At 40.1% G+C, this 19,680-nt stretch overlaps 1 protein-coding gene across 3 annotated transcripts in view; it reads right to left on the bottom strand.

Moving 5' to 3' along the window:
• LOC128663412 (TP53-binding protein 1) overlaps positions 1–6,789 on the bottom strand; it is an 816,604-nt gene extending 809,815 nt beyond the window's left edge. For 2 of the 3 annotated variants that reach the window (XM_053717732.1, XM_053717733.1), the window contains exons 1-2: positions 6,661–6,789; positions 3,590–5,711 (exon numbers count right to left, since the gene is read on the bottom strand). In XM_053717732.1, the coding sequence (XP_053573707.1) occupies positions 3,590–5,708 (2,119 nt within the window). In that variant the 5' untranslated portion in view covers positions 5,709–5,711; positions 6,661–6,789. Of the gene's footprint in view, positions 1–3,589; positions 5,712–6,660 lie in introns of those variants that run through there. The other variant, XM_053717734.1, reaches the window with a different exon arrangement.
• Between the last annotated feature and the right edge of the window lie 12,891 nt (positions 6,790–19,680).

Raw genomic sequence — 19,680 nt, 5'->3', positions numbered from 1 at the left:
TAAGATGTTCAGTAATCTGGTGTTCTTCTCCTGTTGTATGTGATATTATGGATTTTTTTCCATGTGTAATAAATTTGCACATATGGCACCGTCTATGTCCACATCTGTAAGTCCCAATGTTGTTATCATTCCTCCCCATCCTATAATCAGGATTCCTGGACCCATTTTTATTATATTTAATGTGTTTTTTAGTAATAACCACCTTACTGGGTACCAACTTTTGTTTCAAAGTTGGCGCCCTCCTATACACTACCCTAGGTTGAGGAGCCAACACTTTCTTTAGTATGGGATCCCTGAGTAAAATGGACCAATGTTTTTTATGATCCTATTAACTGCCCTAAAGTTGGAGTTATATTGGGTGACAAATAGGGGTTGGCCCTGAGGAACTATATTTTCTGTCTCCTTTTTGGATTTTTCCCCACCAGATAACAAATTATTTCTGTCTAGTAGTCTTGCTCGATTATAAGCCATCAGAATCTCCATTGATCTGCACCATTGGCGCCCCTTCCGTGTTGTTCTTTCTTTCCATGCTGGTTTAGGCTGGGAAGAGTTGCCTTCTTGTCTGGAGGCCGCAGAGTTAGGATTCGGTCCGTTCCTGAAATTGCGAAAGGAACGAAAATTAGATTTCTTCTTAGCCTTAAGGCCTATCCTGTGGGAGGGCATGTCCCTTTCCACCAGTAATGTCTGGAATAATCTCTTTCAATTCCGGCCCGAAAAGGGTCTTACCCTTGAAAGGAATATTAAGCAGTTTATTCTTGGACGACACATCCGCCGACCAGGATTTTAGCCAAAGCGCTCTGCGCGCCACTATTGCAAAACCTGAATTTTTCGCCGCTAACTTAGCCAATTGGAAAGCGGCATCCAAAATAAAGGAATTAGCCAACTTTAGTGCGTGAATTCTGTCCATGACTTCATCATATGGAGTCTCTTTTTGGAGCGAATTCTCTAGTTCCTCGAACCAAAAATACGCTGCCATGGTGACAGGAATAATGCACGAGATTGGTTGGAGAAGGAAACCTTACTGAACAAATATCTTTTTTAGCAATCCTTCCAATTTTTTATCCATAGGATCTTTAAAAGCGCAACTGTCCTCAATAGGAATAGTTGTGCGCTTAGCTAACGTTGACACTGCCCCCTCAACCTTAGGGACCGTTTGCCATTCGTCCCTTCTGGGGTCAACAAAGGGGAACATTTTCTTGAATATAGGAGGTGGAACAAAAGGTATACCTGGCTTTTCCCACTCCTTAGTCACTATGTCCGCTACCCGCTTGGGTATCGGAAAAGCATCAGCGTGCACTGGGACCTCTAAGAATTTGTCCATCTTGCACAATTTCTCTGGAATTACCAAAGAATCACAGTCATCAAGAGTAGTTAGGACCTCCTTAAGCAGGGCGCGGAGATGTTCTAACTTAAATTTAAATGTTACGATATCAGTGTCTGCCTGCTGAGAAACTTTTCCTGAATCAGAAATTTCACCCTCAGACAGCCCCTCCCTCACAGCCAATTCAGATTGATGTGAGGGAATAACTGATAAATTATCCTCAGCGCCAACCTGCTCATCTTCTGTATTTAAAACTGAGCAATCACGCTTTCTAGGGTAGGATGGCAGTTTGGATAATAGATTTGCTATAGAATTATCCATTACTGCAGTTAATTGCTGCATAGTAACCAGCATTGGCGCGCTAGATGAACTAGGTATCGCCTGCACGGGCAAAACTGGTGTTGACACAGAAGGAGCGGATGATGAACTATCCCCACTACCTTCATTAGAAGAATCATCTTGGGCAATCTTATTAAATGTGACAGTACTGTCCTTACTTTGCTTGGACGCTATGACACAGTTTGCGCATACATTAATTGGGGGAACCACCTTGGCTTCCATACACACAGAACATAAGACATCTGAAGGTATAGACATGTTAGACAGAATTTGGCAGGCTAATAATGCAATAAAAGCGTTTTTAAAGAAAAGCGTTACTGTCCCTTTAAATAATAAACAAGCACACTTTATTTCTGATATTTTGAAAAACTATGAAGGCAATGTCCGATTTTTACAAAATTTGTACCCCAGAGTCCTAATGCCTTGAAAGTATTGCACACCAAGTTTCAACACGTTAACCCTTAAAATGAGCAAACCGGAGCTATTTGTTCAATTCAACAATTTTAGTACACCACAATCACTGCCACAGCCTTGCTGTGGCTTTTTTACCTTCCCTGAGAGTTATTCAGCACTGAAATAAACCTTCCAGAGTCCGTTTTAGTATGCCACAGGACCCCTCACATGAAGCTGCATGCACTGCCATGGAAGTAAACTGCGCAATTGAGGTGCGAAAACAGGGCCTTCCCCAGAGTGAAGGGGCCTTTCTGACTGAAATAGTAGTCTAACTAAATGCCAGGCGATAAAAACGTTCCCAAAAGTGCTTTTAATTACACAAAACACTCTAAATGCCATTAAAATATGAAATAAATCAATCGATTTAGCCCACAATAGTGTCAACCAGTATAGAGCCCATTTGTAAGCCTTAATCTGTTATGAGTCTAAGAAAATGGCTTACTTACCCCTTAAGGGAAAACTGACAGTCTTCTAGCATTAACATGTCTTGTTAGAAATATGACTGATCATACCTTGAGCAGAAAAGTCTGCAAACTGTTCCCCCCAACTGAAGTTCTCTGGGCTCAACAGTCCTGCGTGGGAACAGCAATTGATTTTAGTTACTGCTGCTAAAATCATACTCCTCTTTAAACAGAACTCTTCATCTTTTTCTGTTTTAGAGTAAATAGAACAAACCGGCACTATTTTAAAATAACAAACTCTTGATAGAAGAATAAAAAACTACAACTAACACCACATACTCTTTACCATCCCCGTGGAGATGCTACTTGTTCAGAGCGGCAAAGAGAATGACTGGGGGGTGGAGCCAGAGGGGGGGCTATATGGACAGCTCTTGCTGTGTGCTCTCTTTGCCATTTCCTGTAGGGGAAGAGAATATCCCACAAGTAAGGATGAAGCCGTGGACCGGACACACCAATGTTGGAGAAATCAGGACTTACTCAGGTTGTTATCCCATTGAAGGTGAATGTTCCTGGGACAACCTGCAACACAAGGAAAAGCAGTGTACCATTTGCCTGAATAAGGGATGATAACATGGTTATCTGGAAGAGGCACAGGAACTTCCCAGCAACTACCAGTAGCTAAGTACAAGAATTATATGGCTTTCAACAACTCCCCTGTCCACTCTTGCAGGAAACAATCCATTAAGGAGAATAAATTCTGAATCTTCAGCAGAGCACATATCTCTGTCATCCTCTATGAAATGAGGCAAAGAACTACTGGGAGGGTAGGGGAAATGGGAGGGATATTTCAATGTTCTGTTTGGGGTGTCTTTGCCTCCTCCTGGTGGCCAGGTGAAGTATTTCCCATAGGTTATGAATGTTTTTGTGGACCCTCATTGACATTAGAAGGAAAACATTAACTTAAAGCATTTCAAGCTAATAAGCTACTATAATAAATATTTCAGAAAACACTATAAAAAGACATCTGACACCATACAATGAATAAATTAGTCATACCAAGAACTATTATGCTTACCACTGGAGTTCTCACATAAACTACGTGCAGACTGTTCACTTGTTTTTTCCTGCACTTCTTTATCTGTTGCATGTACTTGTACTTCACATGCACCATCAGAGACATCGGCTGCTTCATTACTAGACACCTGATGAGCTGTTTCAGAGACATCATGCCCCACCTCTGGTTTTATCAGGAGGTCATCATTTTGCCGCATTGCTTTATTTTGTTCTAGTATTTTCTGCTGATGCTCTACATTTGTAACCGGTATTTCTAGCCCTTTGGATGTTTTTGGTTTACTTTCCTGCAGAATATCAGCATCTCTTTTGCTTCTAGCTTGTACCAACTTCTCACACGGCTTTTTTTCCTCAGTTTTTGACCCTTCATTCAAGCACCTCCCAAACACTGGAGGCTCCATTTGTTTTTTCTTTTCTAACTCATCACTTGCACTTGGTGAAAGCTGCTGGGCCTCCTCTACACACAATACCATATTCTCAGCTTTCTTGACTATTGTTAGGTTATGCTGCTCTTCAGACTGAATACTATCCAGAACATTTGTTTTTGTGTTTTCTGGTGGATTAGATTTCATTTTCTGAACTATATCATCAGCAGCAGACAGCACAGCCTGAATTTTGTTCTCCGCCTGTATAGTTTGCCCATCATTTTGTTTTTCCAAGGGCATTTGATGTGGTTTGTTGTCAGTCAGGCTTACAGATAAATCATCTTCCATCTTAGGAGAGGCTGTTCTTTCCTTGGTTTTATTTAGAACACATTCTTTATTTTCATGAGGCACGGAAAGCAGATTGGTTTCTTTCTGCATAATGGTCACATCATACTGGTCACCTAGAGGTAGAGAAGCATGGTTGGTTTCTTTTCTGGGTGCTATCTGCTGCTCTTGCTCCTTTACACTTGTTTCATCTCTGGTGTCACCTATATTACACACCAGTGATTCCTTTGATACTTGAAGCAAACGTTCATCAGATGGGACAGGAATGTGTTCCTGAACTTCTGGAATTATTGGTTTATTACAATCACTTTCTGTCGGAACAAGACATTCGAGGTGCTCTTTTACATTAATTTTTAATTCATTCATTATGCACTTTTGCACAGTGCTCTGATTAGCCCCTGCATTATTTGATTGATGAACTGATTCAAATTCTAATTCTTTCAGTTGCACAACTGGAGATTTTTCACATTCTACTGCAGCAGATTGTAACGAAAAATCAGTTAATATTAGTGAAGTTTTTTTTATCTGTTGTTCATTAATAGCAATTTCAGTGTCCCTTGGCACTTTAGAAATGTCCTCGCCTTGATTTCTTGGGTGAAGTAATTGAAGCTTTTGATTCTCCTTACAAGAAGTGCCTGCTTCAATAACTTCAGAAACTGGGATTACATCTACTTCCATTGGTTCATCCTCTGTTGCTAATTTATTGGGGACCTCAAAAAGAGATTGCTGAGTTTGTGTCTCTGACAATGTAAGTTTTAAATTAGACCCTTCTTCACTGAAATGCTTCTCTGGTGTTAAATTACTTTCAACATATTTCTGAGTTTCAGGAACTTCTTCAATTGAGCACACATTATCTGACAGACCTTCAACAGCAAAACCTAATTTCATTTCAGTTGTATTTTGATCCAAAATACTTAATGACTCAGAATTTAATGAAGGGCCTAACATGGGCTGACTTCCAGAATCATTTGTAAGATCAATACAATCAATATTGTCTTTTTCACATTCAGGAGCTGGAGAAATTGTGGTGTATTTGTCACTATCATTTGACATTGCTACACTTACTTCCCCACACACTGTGGCATTGTCCTCATGTAGATGCAAATTTGGTGCAGATGATTCATTTGCAACAGGCAACTGGCAGTTTTGTTCCATCTCCTCTATTTGTGTCGCTCCACTCTCATCATCTTTTGTAGTTTCAGAGTCTGTTTCCATTAGTTCACTTGGGTTGCTTGTAGACAATTGTAAATTGCACAACTCTTGTTCACCTGCCTGGGAACTTCTTGCATCCTGCGTAGTAAGTTCTGGCATTAATTCTCGAGCTTTGGAATCTTCTGGCTCCTTTTGGAATTTTGAGGCGTTTGACAGCTCTTTCGATGAAGTCTCTTCAAAGCTTGGTGTCGGTATAAACATATCCTGAGGAACATTCACATATGATGAGTAAAACTAATGCTGTGCACTGTTTACAAACTAAATACAATAGTGACATTTACAAAATAATACAAAACAAATAAACTAGCTGAAAAATAGGGTCCAACAAAGCAGAAACCTTGCATAAAAGAGCATAAAGCGAAAACACTAAAAAAAAGCCTTGTACCTGCAACACTTTTCACCCTACATAAACTCACATCTATATAATCGGGTTGCTATAGCCCAGACATAATGTTTTACGATTGACTTCTAAAAAAATAAAAACTACTTTTGAGTAGTCCTTTTATTCTGGATATGTACAGCAAAATCTAAAATAAACAAAAAATGTAGCAGTTCTAGATTTCATTAAAGGGACACTGTACCCAATTTTTTTCTTTTGTGATTCAGATAGAGCATGACATTTTAAGCAACTTTCTAATGTACTCCTATAATCAAATTTTCTTCATTCTCTTGATATCTTTATTTGAAATGCAAGAATGTAAATTTAGATGCTGGCCCATTTTTTGTGAACAACCTGGGTTGTTCTTACTGATTGGTGGATACATTTATCCACCATTAAAAAAGTGCTGTCCAGAGGCTGAACTAAAAAAAAGCTTAGATACATTCTTTTTCAAATAAAGATAGCAAGAGAACAAAGAAAATTTGATAATAGGAGTAAATAAGAAACTTGCTTAAAATTGAATGCTCTATCTGAATCACAAAATATTTTTTTTGGGGTTCAGTGTCCCTGTAAGTATATCTATAAAACGATACAATTATAAAAAAAAACTAAAACTATCAGAGACTTTGTCAAAGTAAAACTAGACCATATCCACACTCAGATGGGGACCCTTGAATGACTGCATCCTGCACCCCTGACAGTTTCTTACCCATGTTTCTATAAATTGCCTTGGTAAAAACAAACATTAATTTCTAGTGTTCAAAAGATACTTACATGGGAAAATTCTGGCTGTGATGGTACTGCAAAAGAACTGGGGATAAAAGAATGACCACTTTGGCACACGGGAGTTGAAGCCTGAGGCACTAAAGTAGGTTGTTTCTCTGATTCTGATGGTGCTCGAAGTAAACAATCTGCCTGCTCTGCTTCTCCAGAGGGTTCACCTTGCTTTGACTCAGCTAAGTTTAAAAAAAAAAAAAAAAAAAAAGTATTCAACATATTACAGACTTTCAAACGGAAGAAAATATTTTTTTCAAAATAAATATAAATAATATGCAATTAAGTTTGCTATGAATAAGGGATATCTATCCTCAGTGCATTTTATTCAGATAATTTAACTCCAAGCAGTTTATTAAAACTAAGTTTTAGGTAGCATTCAAGCTTTCAAATAAAATGTCTCTGATGGACAGAGATTTTCTCTGTCAATCCAAAATTCACATCAATGCTATTCAGTTTTCAAAACTAACAGCCAATTAAGATCTGCATATTTACAAGTCTTTATAACACAAGATATCGAATAAAACATGTATTTCTTAATTGAAATACTTTTTCTTTGTTAATAGCTATAGAGAAAAACAGCAGAGTAGGCAGTCAGGAAAATATACAAATTCTTCTTAGAGTGGCAAATAGAACAAACAGGATGTATTATCGACATCATCATCATCAAGTTGTGATGGTAAATCCTAGTGTTTTTGAAATGCTGGGATTTACCAGTGCTGTAAAAAGGGGACATTCAGTTATGAAGTTTAAAAAAAAAACTTCATGCTGAAAGTTCCTTTATTTGCCTGTAGCTTATGCCGTGCTGAGCGCCTTTGGCCGCCCATGGCAAAACGCTATTTTTTTATTTTTTTTTTACAAGGTGACGTTTCCACCTCTAAGCCAATAGCCATGCAGGCCAATCGGCATTATACCAAATGGCTAGAATGCTATTGGCTAACATCACCTCATTGATAAAATGCCGTTGGTGTCCTGAGGTGCTCAGCCCGACATAAGTTGCAGCCAAAAAAAGGTACTTTCAGCATGAAGTTTTTTTACACTTCCCGACTGAATGTCCCCTTTATTTGTAGCACTGGTAAATCCTAGTGTTTCAGAAACGCTAGTATTTACCATCACTTTAATTTGTGTATCGCTGCAAAATTCTGTAGCACTGAGTACAGAGGTATACAAAGATTTGTGATAACATTCAAAAACATTCAGGGACATAAGGTTAGAGGGTAGCTTGTCAAGTGAATTGTAATTGCATCAGTGAGTCAAGGCAGTTCAAGTTTGATTTGGGTAGGATGAAAAAACAGAGGAGAGAAGGTAAGCCTCTCTGAATAGGTGGGTTTTCAAAGAGTGTCTGGAGCTATACAAATTTGGAGACAGCCTGATGGAGCAGGGTAGAGAGTTCCAGGGGCCAGGAGCAGCGTGTGATAAGTCTTGGAAGCAAGAGAAACACAGAGATAATTGGGGTACAGAGATGTAGGTTAAAGTTTCATCAAAAAGGAAGGCTTGAGGAGTATTTAGAGATGAAAGAGGAAAACATAATTTATGCTTACCTGATAAATTCATTTATTTCATGATGGTGAGAGTATATGATCCATTACTCCTGGGAATTACTCTACCACTAGGAGGAGGCAAAGATCCCCAAACCCCAGCCATATAAACCCCCTCCCACATACCTCAGTTTAACTTATAGACAAGCATAGTGAGTTATAAAAACATAATTTATGTAAGAATTTACCTGATGAATTAATTCCGCCCAAACAAGTATCCGGGATACTTCTTTCATAGCCTGAGGACTGTGAGTCCCACCCTGATGATTGACATACGCCACAGTTGTGATATTGTCTGTCTGGAAACAAATGAACGGTTCTCGCTCTGAGAATCGCACGAGTTCCAAAATATTGATTGGTAATCTCGCCTCTTGAGATTTCCAAACCCCTTGTTCTGTCAGAGATCCCGAAACAGCTCCCCAACCTGAAAGACTCGCATCTGTTGTGATCACAGTCCAGGTTGGACGAACAAAAGAGGCCCATAGAATTATACGATGGTGATCTAACCACCAAGTCAGAGAAAGTCAAGTATTGGGATTTAAGAATATTAATTGTGATATCTTTGTATAATCCCTGCACCATTGATTCAGGATACAAAGCTGGAGAGGTCTCATATGAAAACGAGCAAAGGGGATCGCATCCGATGCTGCAGTCATGAGACCTAAAACTTCCATGCACATAGCTCCTGAAGGGAATGACTGAGACTGAAGGTTCCGACAGGCTGAAACCAATTTTAAACGTCTCTTGTCTGTTAGAGACAAAGTCATGGACACTGAATCTATCTGGAAACCTAAAAAAGTTACCCTTGACTGAGGAGTCAAAGAACTTTTTGGTAAATTGATCCTCCAACCATGTCTTTGAAGAAACAACACTAGTTGATTTGTGTGAGATTCTGCAGAACGTATAGACTGAGCTAGTACCAAGATATCGTCCAAATAAGGAAACACCGCAATACCCCGCTCTCTGATTACAGAGAGTAGGGTACCGAGAACCTTTGAAAAGATTCTTGGAGCTGTCGCTAGGCCAAAAGGAAGAGCAACAAATTGGTAATGCTCGTCTTGAAAAGAGAATCTCAGGAACTGATAGTGATCTGGATAAATCGGAATATGAAGATATGCATCCTGTAAGCCTATTGTGGACATATAATTCCCTTGCTGAACAAAAGGCCGAATAGTCCTTAGTCACCATTTTGAATGTTGGTACTCTTACATAACCATTCAAGATCTTTAGAACTGGTCTGAATGAATTTTCTTTCTTTGGGACAATGAATAGATTTGAATAAAATCCCAGACCCTGTTCCTGAAATGGAACCGGCATGATTACCCCTGATAAGTCCAGGTCAGAAACACACTTCAGGAAAGCCTGGGCTTTCTCCGGGTTCACTGGAATGCGTGAGAGAAAAAAAATCTTCTCACGGGCGGTCTTACTCTGAAACCTATTCTGTACCCCTGAGAGACAATGCTCTGAATCCAATGATTTTGGGCTGAATTGATCCAAACATCTTTGAAAAATTTTAATCTGCCCCCTACCAGCTGAGCTGGAATGAGGGCCGCACCCTCATGCGGACATGGGGGCTGGTTTAGATCTCTTAAATGGCTTCGATTTATTCCAGATTGAGGAAGGCTTCCAATTGGACACAGATTCCTTAGGGGAAGGATTAGATTTCTGTTCTTTATTAAGTCGAAAGGAACAAAAAACGGTTAGAAGTTTTAAATTTACCCTTAGACTTTTTATCCTGAGGCAAAAAAACATAATTTATGTAAGAATGTACCTGATAAGTTCATTTCTTTCATATTGGCAAGAGTCCATGAGCTAGTGACGTATGGGATATACATTCCTACCAGGAGGGGCAAAGTTACCCAAACCTCAAAATGCCTATAAATACACTCCCCACCACAACCACAATTCAGTTTAACGAATAGCCAAGAAGTGGGGTGATAAAGAAAGGAGCGAAAGCATCAACAAGGAATTGGAATAATTGTGCTTTATACAAAACAATCATAACCACCATAAAAAGGGTGGGCCTCATGGACTCTTGCCAATATGAAAGAAATGAATTTATCAGGTAAATTCTTACATAAATTATGTTTTCTTTCATGTAATTGGCAAGAGTCCATGAGCTAGTGACGTATGGGATAGCAAATACCCAAGATGTGGAACTCCACGCAAGAGTCACTAGAGAGGGAGGGATAAAAATAAAGACAGCCAATTCCGCTGAAAAAATAATCCACAACCCAAATCAAAAAAATGAAATAATAAGCAGCAGAATCAAACTGAAACAGCTGCCTGAAGTACTTTTCTACCAAAAACTGCTTCAGAAGAAGAGAACACATCAAAATGGTAGAATTTAGTAAAAGTATGCAAAGAAGACCAAGTTGCTGCTTTGCAAATCTGATCAACAGAAGCTTCATTCTTAAAAGCCCAGGAAGTAGAAACTGACCTAGTAGAATGAGCTGTAATCCTTTGAGGCGGGGACTTACCCGACTCTACATAAAGCATGATGAATCAAAGATTTTAACCAAGATGCCAAAGAAATAGCAGAAGCCTTCTGACCTTTCCTGGAACCAGAAAAGATAACAAATAGACTAGAAGTCTTTCTAAAACCTTTAGTAGCTTCAACATAATATTTCAAAGCTCTTACTACATCCAAAGAATGTAAAGATTTCTCCAGAGAATTCTTAGGATTAGGACACAATGAAGGGACAACAATTTCTCTACTAATGTTGTTAGAATTCACAACCTTAGGTAAAAATTTAAATGAAGTCCGCAACACCGCCTTATCTTGATGAAAAATCAGAAAAACATAATTTATGTAAGAACTTACCTGATAAATTCATTTCTTTCATATTAGCAAGAGTCCATGAGCTAGTGACGTATGGGATATACATTCCTACCAGGAGGGGCAAAGTTTCCCAAACCTTAAAATGCCTATAAATACACCCCTCACCACACCCACAATTCAGTTTAACGAATAGCCAAGAAGTGGGGTGATAACAAAAAAGTGCGAAAGCATACAAAATAAGGAATTGGAATAATTGTGCTTTATACAAAAAAATCATAACCACCACAAAAAAAGGGCGGGCCTCATGGACTCTTGCTAATATGAAAGAAATTAATTTATCAGGTAAGTTCTTACATAAATTATGTTTCTTCTGTTAAGTGTGATCAGTCCACGGGTCATCATTACTTCTGGGATATTACTCCTCCCCAACAGGAAGTGCAAGAGGATTCACCCAGCAGAGCTGCATATAGCTCCTCCCCTCTACGTCACTCCCAGTCATTCTCTTGCACCCAACGACTAGATAGGATGTGTGAGAGGACTATGGTGATTATACTTAGTTTTTATCTTCAATCAAGAGTTTGTTATTTTAAAATAGCACCGGAGTGTGTTATTATCTCTCTGGCAGAGTTTGAAGAAGAATCTACCAGAGTTTTTGTTATGATTTTAGCCGGAGTAGTTAAGATCATATTGCTGTTTCTCGGCCATCTGAGGAGAGGTAAACTTCAGATCAGGGGACAGCGGGCAGATGAATCTGCATAGAGGTATGTAGCAGTTTTTATTTTCTGATAATGGAATTGATGAGAAAATCCTGCCATACCGATATAATGTCATGTATGTATACTTTACACTTCAGTATTCTGGGGAATGGTACTTCACTAGAATTACACTGTAAGAAATACATAAAGCTGTTTAATAACTAGAGATTATGTTTAACGTTTTTGCTGGAATGTAAAATCGTTTGGGCACTATTTTTCCACTTGGCAGTTGCTTAATCTGTTTTCTGACAGTTTCTGTTCTCCCTCACTGCTGTGTGTGAGGGGGAGGGGCCGTTTTTTGGCGCTTTTACTACGCATCAAATATTTCAGTCAGCAACTCATTGTATTCCCTGCATGATCCGGTTCATCTCTACAGAGCTCAGGGGTCTTCAAAACTTATTTTGAGGGAGGTAATTTCTCTCAGCAGAGCAGTGAGAATTGTAGTTTGACTGAGATAAAAAACATTTATTCTGTAATTTGTTTCCTGCTTTCAGAATTTGTTATCTTTGCTAATGGGATTAAACCTTTGCTAAAGTTGTGTTGTTTACAAGGATTGAGGCTATAACTGTTTCAATTTATTAATTTTCAACTGTCATAGATCTTCTGTGCTTCTTAAAGGCACAGTACGTTTTAATATTATTCTAATTGAATTGTATTTCCAAGTTGCAAGTTTATTTGCTAGTGTGTTAAACATGTCTGATTCAGAGGATACCTGTTGCAATGCCAAAGTGGAGCCCAATAGAAATTTATGTACTAACTGTATTGATGCTACTTTAAATAAAAGTCAATCTGTACAAATTGAACAAATTTCACCAAACAACGAGGGGAGAGTTATGCCGACTAACTCGCCTCACGTGTCAGTACCTACATCTCCCGCTCAGAGGGAGGTGCGTGATATTGTAGCGCCGAGTACATCTGGGCGGCCATTACAAATCACATTACAGGATATGGCTACTGTTATGACTGAGGTTTTGGCTAAATTACCAGAACTAAGAGGTAAGCGTGATCACTCTGGGGTGAGAACAGAGTGCGCTGATAATATTAGGGCCATGTCAGACACTGCGTCACAGGTGGCAGAACATGAGGACGGAGAACTTCATTCTGTGGGTGACGGTTCTGATCCAAACAGACTGGATTCAGATATTTCAAATTTTAAATTTAAACTGGAAAACCTCCGTGTATTACTAGGGGAGGTGTTAGCGGCTCTGAATGATTGTAACACAGTTGCAATACCAGAGAAAATGTGTAGGTTGGATAAATATTTTGCGGTACCGACGAGTACTGAGGTTTTTCCTATACCTAAGAGACTTACTGAAATTGTTACTAAGGAGTGGGATAGACCCGGTGTGCCGTTCTCACCCCCTCCGATATTTAGAAAAATGTTTCCAATAGACGCCACCACAAGGGACTTATGGCAAACGGTCCCTAAGGTGGAGGGAGCAGTTTCTACCTTAGCTAAGCGTACCACTATCCCGGTGGAGGATAGCTGTGCTTTTTCAGATCCAATGGATAAAAAGTTAGAGGGTTACCTTAAGAAAATGTTTGTTCAACAAGGTTTTATATTGCAACCCCTTGCATGCATTGCGCCGATCACGGCTGCAGCGGCATTCTGGATTGAGTCTCTGGAAGAGAACATTGGTTCAGCTACTCTGGACGACATTACGGACAGGCTTAGAGTCCTTAAACTAGCTAATTCATTCATTTCGGAGGCCGTAGTACATTTTACTAAACTTACGGCAAAGAATTCAGGATTCGCCATTCAGGCACGCAGGGCGCTGTGGCTAAAATCCTGGTCAGCTGATGTTACTTCTAAGTCTAAATTGCTTAATATACCTTTCAAAGGGCAGACCTTATTCGGGCCCGGGTTGAAAGAGATTATCGCTGACATTACAGGAGGTAAAGGCCATGCCCTGCCTCAGGACAAAGCCAAAGTTAAGGCTAGACAGTCTAATTTTCGTTCCTTTCGTAATTTCAAAGCAGGAGCAGCATCAACTTCCTCTGCACCAAAACAGGAAGGAGCTGTTGCTCACTACAGACAAGGCTGGAAACCTAACCAGTCCTGGAACAAGGGCAAGCAGGCCAGGAAACCTGCTGCTGCCCCTAAAACAGCATGAATTGAGGGCCCCCGATCCGGGATCGGATCTAGTGGGGGGCAGACTTTCTTCGCCCAGGCTTGGGCAAGAGATGTCCAGGATCCCTGGGCGCTAGAGATAATATCTCAGGGATACCTTCTGGACTTCAAATACTCTCCTCCAAGAGAGAGATTTCATCTGTCAAGATTGTCAACAATCCAGACAAAGAAGGAGGCGTTTCTACGCTGCGTACAAGAGCTCTTGTTAATGGGAGTAATCCATCCAGTTCCACGATCGGAACAGGGACAGGGGTTTTACTCAAATCTGTTTGTGGTTCCCAAAAAAGAGGGAACTTTCAGACCAATCCTGGACTTAAAGATCCTAAACAAATTCCTAAGAGTTCCATCGTTCAAGATGGAGACTATTCGGACAATTTTACCTATGATCCAAGAGGGCCAGTACATGACCACTGTAGATTTAAAAGATGCTTACCTCCACATACCGATTCACAAAGATCATTATCGGTACCTAAGGTTTGCCTTCCTAGACAGGCATTACCAGTTTGTGGCTCTTCCATTCGGATTGGCTACAGCTCCAAGAATCTTCACAAAGGTTCTGGGTGCTCTTCTGGCGGTACTAAGACCGCGGGGAATCTCGGTAGCTCCATACCTAGACGACATTCTGATACAAGCTTCAAGCTTTCAAACTGCCAAGTCTCATACAGAGTTAGTGCTGGCATTTCTAAAGTCACATGGATGGAAGGTGAACGAAAAGAAAAGTTCACTCGTTCCACTCACAAGAGTTCCCTTCCTGGGGACTCTTATAGATTCTGTAGAAATGAAGATTTACCTGACAGAGGACAGGCTAACAAGACTTCAAAGTGCTTGCCGCACCCTACATTCCATTCAACACCCGTCAGTGGCTCAATGCATGGAGGTAATCGGCTTAATGGTAGCGGCAATGGACATAGTACCCTTTGCACGCTTACACCTCAGACCACTGCAACTGTGCATGCTAAGTCAGTGGAATGGGGATTACTCAGACTTATCCCCTTCTCTGAATCTGGATCAAGAGACCAGAAATTCTCTTCTATGGTGGCTTTCTCGGCCACATCTGTCCAGGGGGATGCCATTCAGCAGACCAGACTGGACAATTGTAACAACAGACGCCAGCCTTCTAGGTTGGGGTGCCGTCTGGAATTCTCTGAAGGCTCAGGGACAATGGAGTCAAGAGGAGAGTCTCCTGCCAATAAACATTCTGGAATTGAGAGCAGTTCTCAATGCCCTCCTGGCTTGGCCCCAGTTGACAACTCGGGGGTTCATCAGGTTTCAGTTGGACAACATCACGACTGTAGCTTACATCAACCATCAGGGAGGGACAGGAAGCTCCCTAGCTATGATGGAAGTATCAAAGATAATTCTCTGGGCAGAGTCTCACTCTTGCCACCTGTCAGCAATCCACATCCCGGGAGTGGAGAACTGGGAGGCGGATTTCTTAAGTCGTCAGACTTTTCATCCGGGGGAGTGGGAACTTCATCCGGAGGTCTTTGCCCAAATACTGCGACGTTGGGGCAAACCAGAGATAGATCTCATGGCGTCTCGACAGAACGCCAAGCTTCCTCGTTACGGGTCCAGATCCAGGGATCCAGGAGCAGTCCTGATAGATGCTCTGACAGCACCTTGGGACTTCAGGATGGCTTACGTGTTTCCACCCTTCCCGTTGCTTCCTCGATTGATTGCCAGAATCAAACAAGAGAGAGCATCAGTGATTCTAATAGCACCTGCGTGGCCACGCAGGACTTGGTATGCAGACCTGGTGGACATGTCATCCTGTCCACCTTGGTCTCTACCTCTGAAACAGGACCTTCTGATGCAGGGTCCCTTCAAACATCAAAATCTAACTTCTCTGAAGCTGACTGCTTGGAAATTGAACGCTTGATTTTATCAAGACGTGGGTTTTCTGAGTCAGTTATTGATACCTTAATACAGGCTAGGAAACCTGTTACCAGAAAGATTTACCATAAGATATGGCGTAAATACCTATATTGGTGTGAATCCAAAGGTTACTCTTGGAGTAAGGTTAGGATTCCTAGGATATTGTCTTTTCTACAAGAAGGTTTAGAAAAGGGTTTATCTGCTAGTTCATTAAAGGGACAGATCTCAGCTCTGTCCATTCTGTTACACAAACGTCTGTCAGAAGTTCCTGACGTCCAGGCTTTTTGTCAGGATTTGACCAGGATTAAGCCTGTGTTTAAAACTGGTGCTCCACCATGGAGTTTAAACCTTGTTCTTAATGTTTTACAGGGCGTTCCGTTTGAACCCCTTCATTCCATTGATATAAAGTTGTTATCTTGGAAAGTTCTATTTTTAATGGCTATTTCCTCGGCTCGAAGAGTCTCTGAATTATCAGCCTTACATTGTGATTCTCCTTATTTGATTTTTCATTCGGATAAGGTAGTCCTGCGTACTAAACCTGGGTTCTTACCTAAGGTAGTTACTAACAGGAATATCAATCAAGAGATTGTTGTTCCTTCTTTATGCCCAAATCCTTCTTCAAAGAAGGAACGTCTACTGCACAACCTGGATGTAGTCCGTGCTCTAAAATTTTACTTACAGGCAACTAAGGAATTTCGACAAACGTCTTCTCTGTTTGTCATTTACTCTGGGCAGAGGAGAGGTCAAAAAGCTTCCGCTACCTCTCTTTCTTTTTGGCTTCGTAGCATAATTCGTTTAGCTTATGAGACTGCTGGACAGCAGCCTCCTGAAAGAATTACAGCTCATTCTACTAGAGCTGTGGCTTCCACTTGGGCCTTCAAGAATGAGGCCTCTGTTGAACAGATTTGCAAGGCTGCAACTTGGTCTTCGCTTCATACTTTTTCCAAATTTTACAAATTTGACACTTTTGCTTCATCGGAGGCTATTTTTGGGAGAAAGGTTCTTCAGGCAGTGGTTCCTTCTGTATAAAGAGCCTGCCTATCCCTCCCGTCATCCGTGTACTTTTGCTTTGGTATTGGTATCCCAGAAGTAATGATGACCCGTGGACTGATCACACTTAACAGAAGAAAACATAATTTATGCTTACCTGATAAATTCCTTTCTTCTGTAGTGTGATCAGTCCACGGCCCGCCCTGTTTTTAAGGCAGGTAAATATTTTTTAATTTATACTCCAGTCACCACTTCACCCTTGGCTTTTCCTTTCTCGTTGGTCCTTGGTCGAATGACTGGGAGTGACGTAGAGGGGAGGAGCTATATGCAGCTCTGCTGGGTGAATCCTCTTGCACTTCCTGTTGGGGAGGAGTAATATCCCAGAAGTAATGATGACCCGTGGACTGATCACACTACAGAAGAAAGGAATTTATCAGGTAAGCATAAATTATGTTTTTCTTTCATGTAATTAGCAAGAGTCCATGAGCTAGTGACGTATGGGATAAAGACTACCCAAGATGTGGATCTTTCCACGCAAGAGTCACTAGAGAGGGAGGGATAAAATAAAGACAGCCAATTCCTGCTGAAAATAATCCACACCCAAAATAAAGTGTAATGAAAAACATAAACAGAAGATTCAAACTGAAACCGCTGCCTGAAGTACTTTTCTACCAAAAACTGCTTCAGAAGAAGAAAATACATCAAAATGGTAGAATTTAGTAAAAGTATGCAAAGAGGACCAAGTTGCTGCTTTGCAAATCTGATCAACCGAAGCTTCATTCCTAAACGCTCAGGAAGTAGAAACTGACCTAGTAGAATGAGCTGTAATCCTTTGAGGCGGAGTTTTACCCGACTCGACATAGGCATGATGAATTTAAGATTTCAACCAAGATGCCAAAGAAATATATATTATATTATAGTATTGTTTGTTCTCTTTGCAGGTTTTTGCACAATTTTATTTTGTTTTATTGTATCCAACTGGGAGACAACTTCATTGCACAGAATCCACTATATCATTTTGGACACTTATTGATTAACTTTTGAAAGACTAATTTCTTTTTGTTTCACCAATTTGAGGATTTCCACATTTTTTGCAAAGTTACTTATATTTTCTTCACAATTTTTCTAATTTTTTTCAACTTTTTTTGATATCCAGTGATCACATTGTTTTCACACTTTCAAGTTTGTATTTTTCTAATCACAGGATACACACTATTTTGGAATTTTTCTGAATGGATATATAATATAGACACTTTTTCTTTTTTTCACACCATTATATGTTTGGATAAATACAATCATAAGAACACTCATCAATATCCGGATTGTACCATAGAGTACCACCCATACTAAGACACTTGGCCTATCAGGTCATTCATTGTCAGACGTTTTTAGGTGCACCAGGTCATTTTTTCTTTACTTTTATTTTTATTATTTTTTCAGATTTTATGTCATTTTCTACATTTCGTTATTGTAACATGGATCCATGATTATTTATGAATGTGTAATATATCGTTTTGACTGTATGTTTTAGAAGATCACCAATATTTTTAACCGATTGTGTGGAATAAATATTGATATACATTTTTAACTTTAGAAGATCACCGATATTTTTAACCGATTGTGTGGAATAAATATTGATATACATTTTTAACTTATACACCCATTTTAGCATATATCTTTTGTACATTCACTCCATAACTACTAGTAGGAGGACCCACATTGTGGGCTATAGTTGTCCCCCTTTCCCTTCCTCAGCCTACTTTGGCGCTCACCTCCACCCCCTATCGTTTTCTGTTTACATCGGGTACACTAGGGTATCCGTTGAGGAGATCTAGAGGTATTCCCAATCCCCTCCCCCCATCTGTCTTCTGCGCAGGATCTACATTCACTCTGTGAAATGGCAGAAGCTTTCTGGCCTTTTCTAGAACCGGAAAAGATAACAAATAGACTAGAAGTCTTTCGGAAAGACTTAGTAGCTTCAACATAATATTTCAAAGCTCTAACAACATCCAAAGAATGCAACGATTTCTCCTTAGAATTCTTAGGATTAGGACATAATGAAGGAACCACAATTTCTCTACTAATGTTGTTGGAATTCACAACTTTAGGTAAAAATTCAAAAGAAGTTCGCAACACCGCCTTATCCTGATGAAAAATCAGAAAAGGAGACTCACAAGAAAGAGCAGATAATTCAGAGACTCTTCTGGCAGAAGAGATCGCCAAAAGGAACAAAACTTTCCAAGAAAGTAATTTAATGTCCAATGAATGATTAGGTTCAAACGGAGGAGCTTGAAGAGCCCCCAGAACCAAATTCAAACTCCAAGGAGGAGAAATTGACTTAATGACAGGTTTTATACGAACCAAAGCTTGTACAAAACAATGAATATCAGGAAGATTAGCAATCTTTCTGTGAAAAAGAACAGAAAGAGCAGAGATTTGTCCTTTCAAAGAACTTGCGGATAAACCTTTATCCAAACCATCCTGAAGAAACTGTAAAATTCTCGGAATTCTAAAAGAATGCCAAGAAAAATGATGAGAAAGACACCAAGAAATATAAGTCTTCCAGACTCTATAATATATCTCTCTGGATACAGATTTACGAGCCTGTAACATAGTATTAATCACAGAGCCAGAGAAACCTCTTTGACCAAGAATCAAGCGTTCAATCTCCATACCTTTAAATTTAAGGATTTGAGATCCTGATGGAAAAAAGGACCTTGCGACAGAAGGTCTGGTCTTAGCGGAAGAGTCCACGGATGGCAAGAGGCCATCCGGACAAGATCCGCATACCAAAACCTGTGAGGCCATGCCAGAGCTATCAGCAGAACAAACGAGCATTCCTTCAGAATCTTGGAGATTACTCTTGGAAGAAGAACTAGAGGCGGAAAGATATAGGCAGGATGATACTTCCAAGGAAGTGATAATGCATCCACTGCTTCCGCCTGAGGA

Source organism: Bombina bombina, chromosome 6 (genome assembly GCF_027579735.1).
Source record: "Bombina bombina isolate aBomBom1 chromosome 6, aBomBom1.pri, whole genome shotgun sequence".
NCBI lineage: Eukaryota > Metazoa > Chordata > Amphibia > Anura > Bombinatoridae > Bombina > Bombina bombina.
This window is presented reverse-complemented; position numbering and strand designations above follow the sequence as displayed.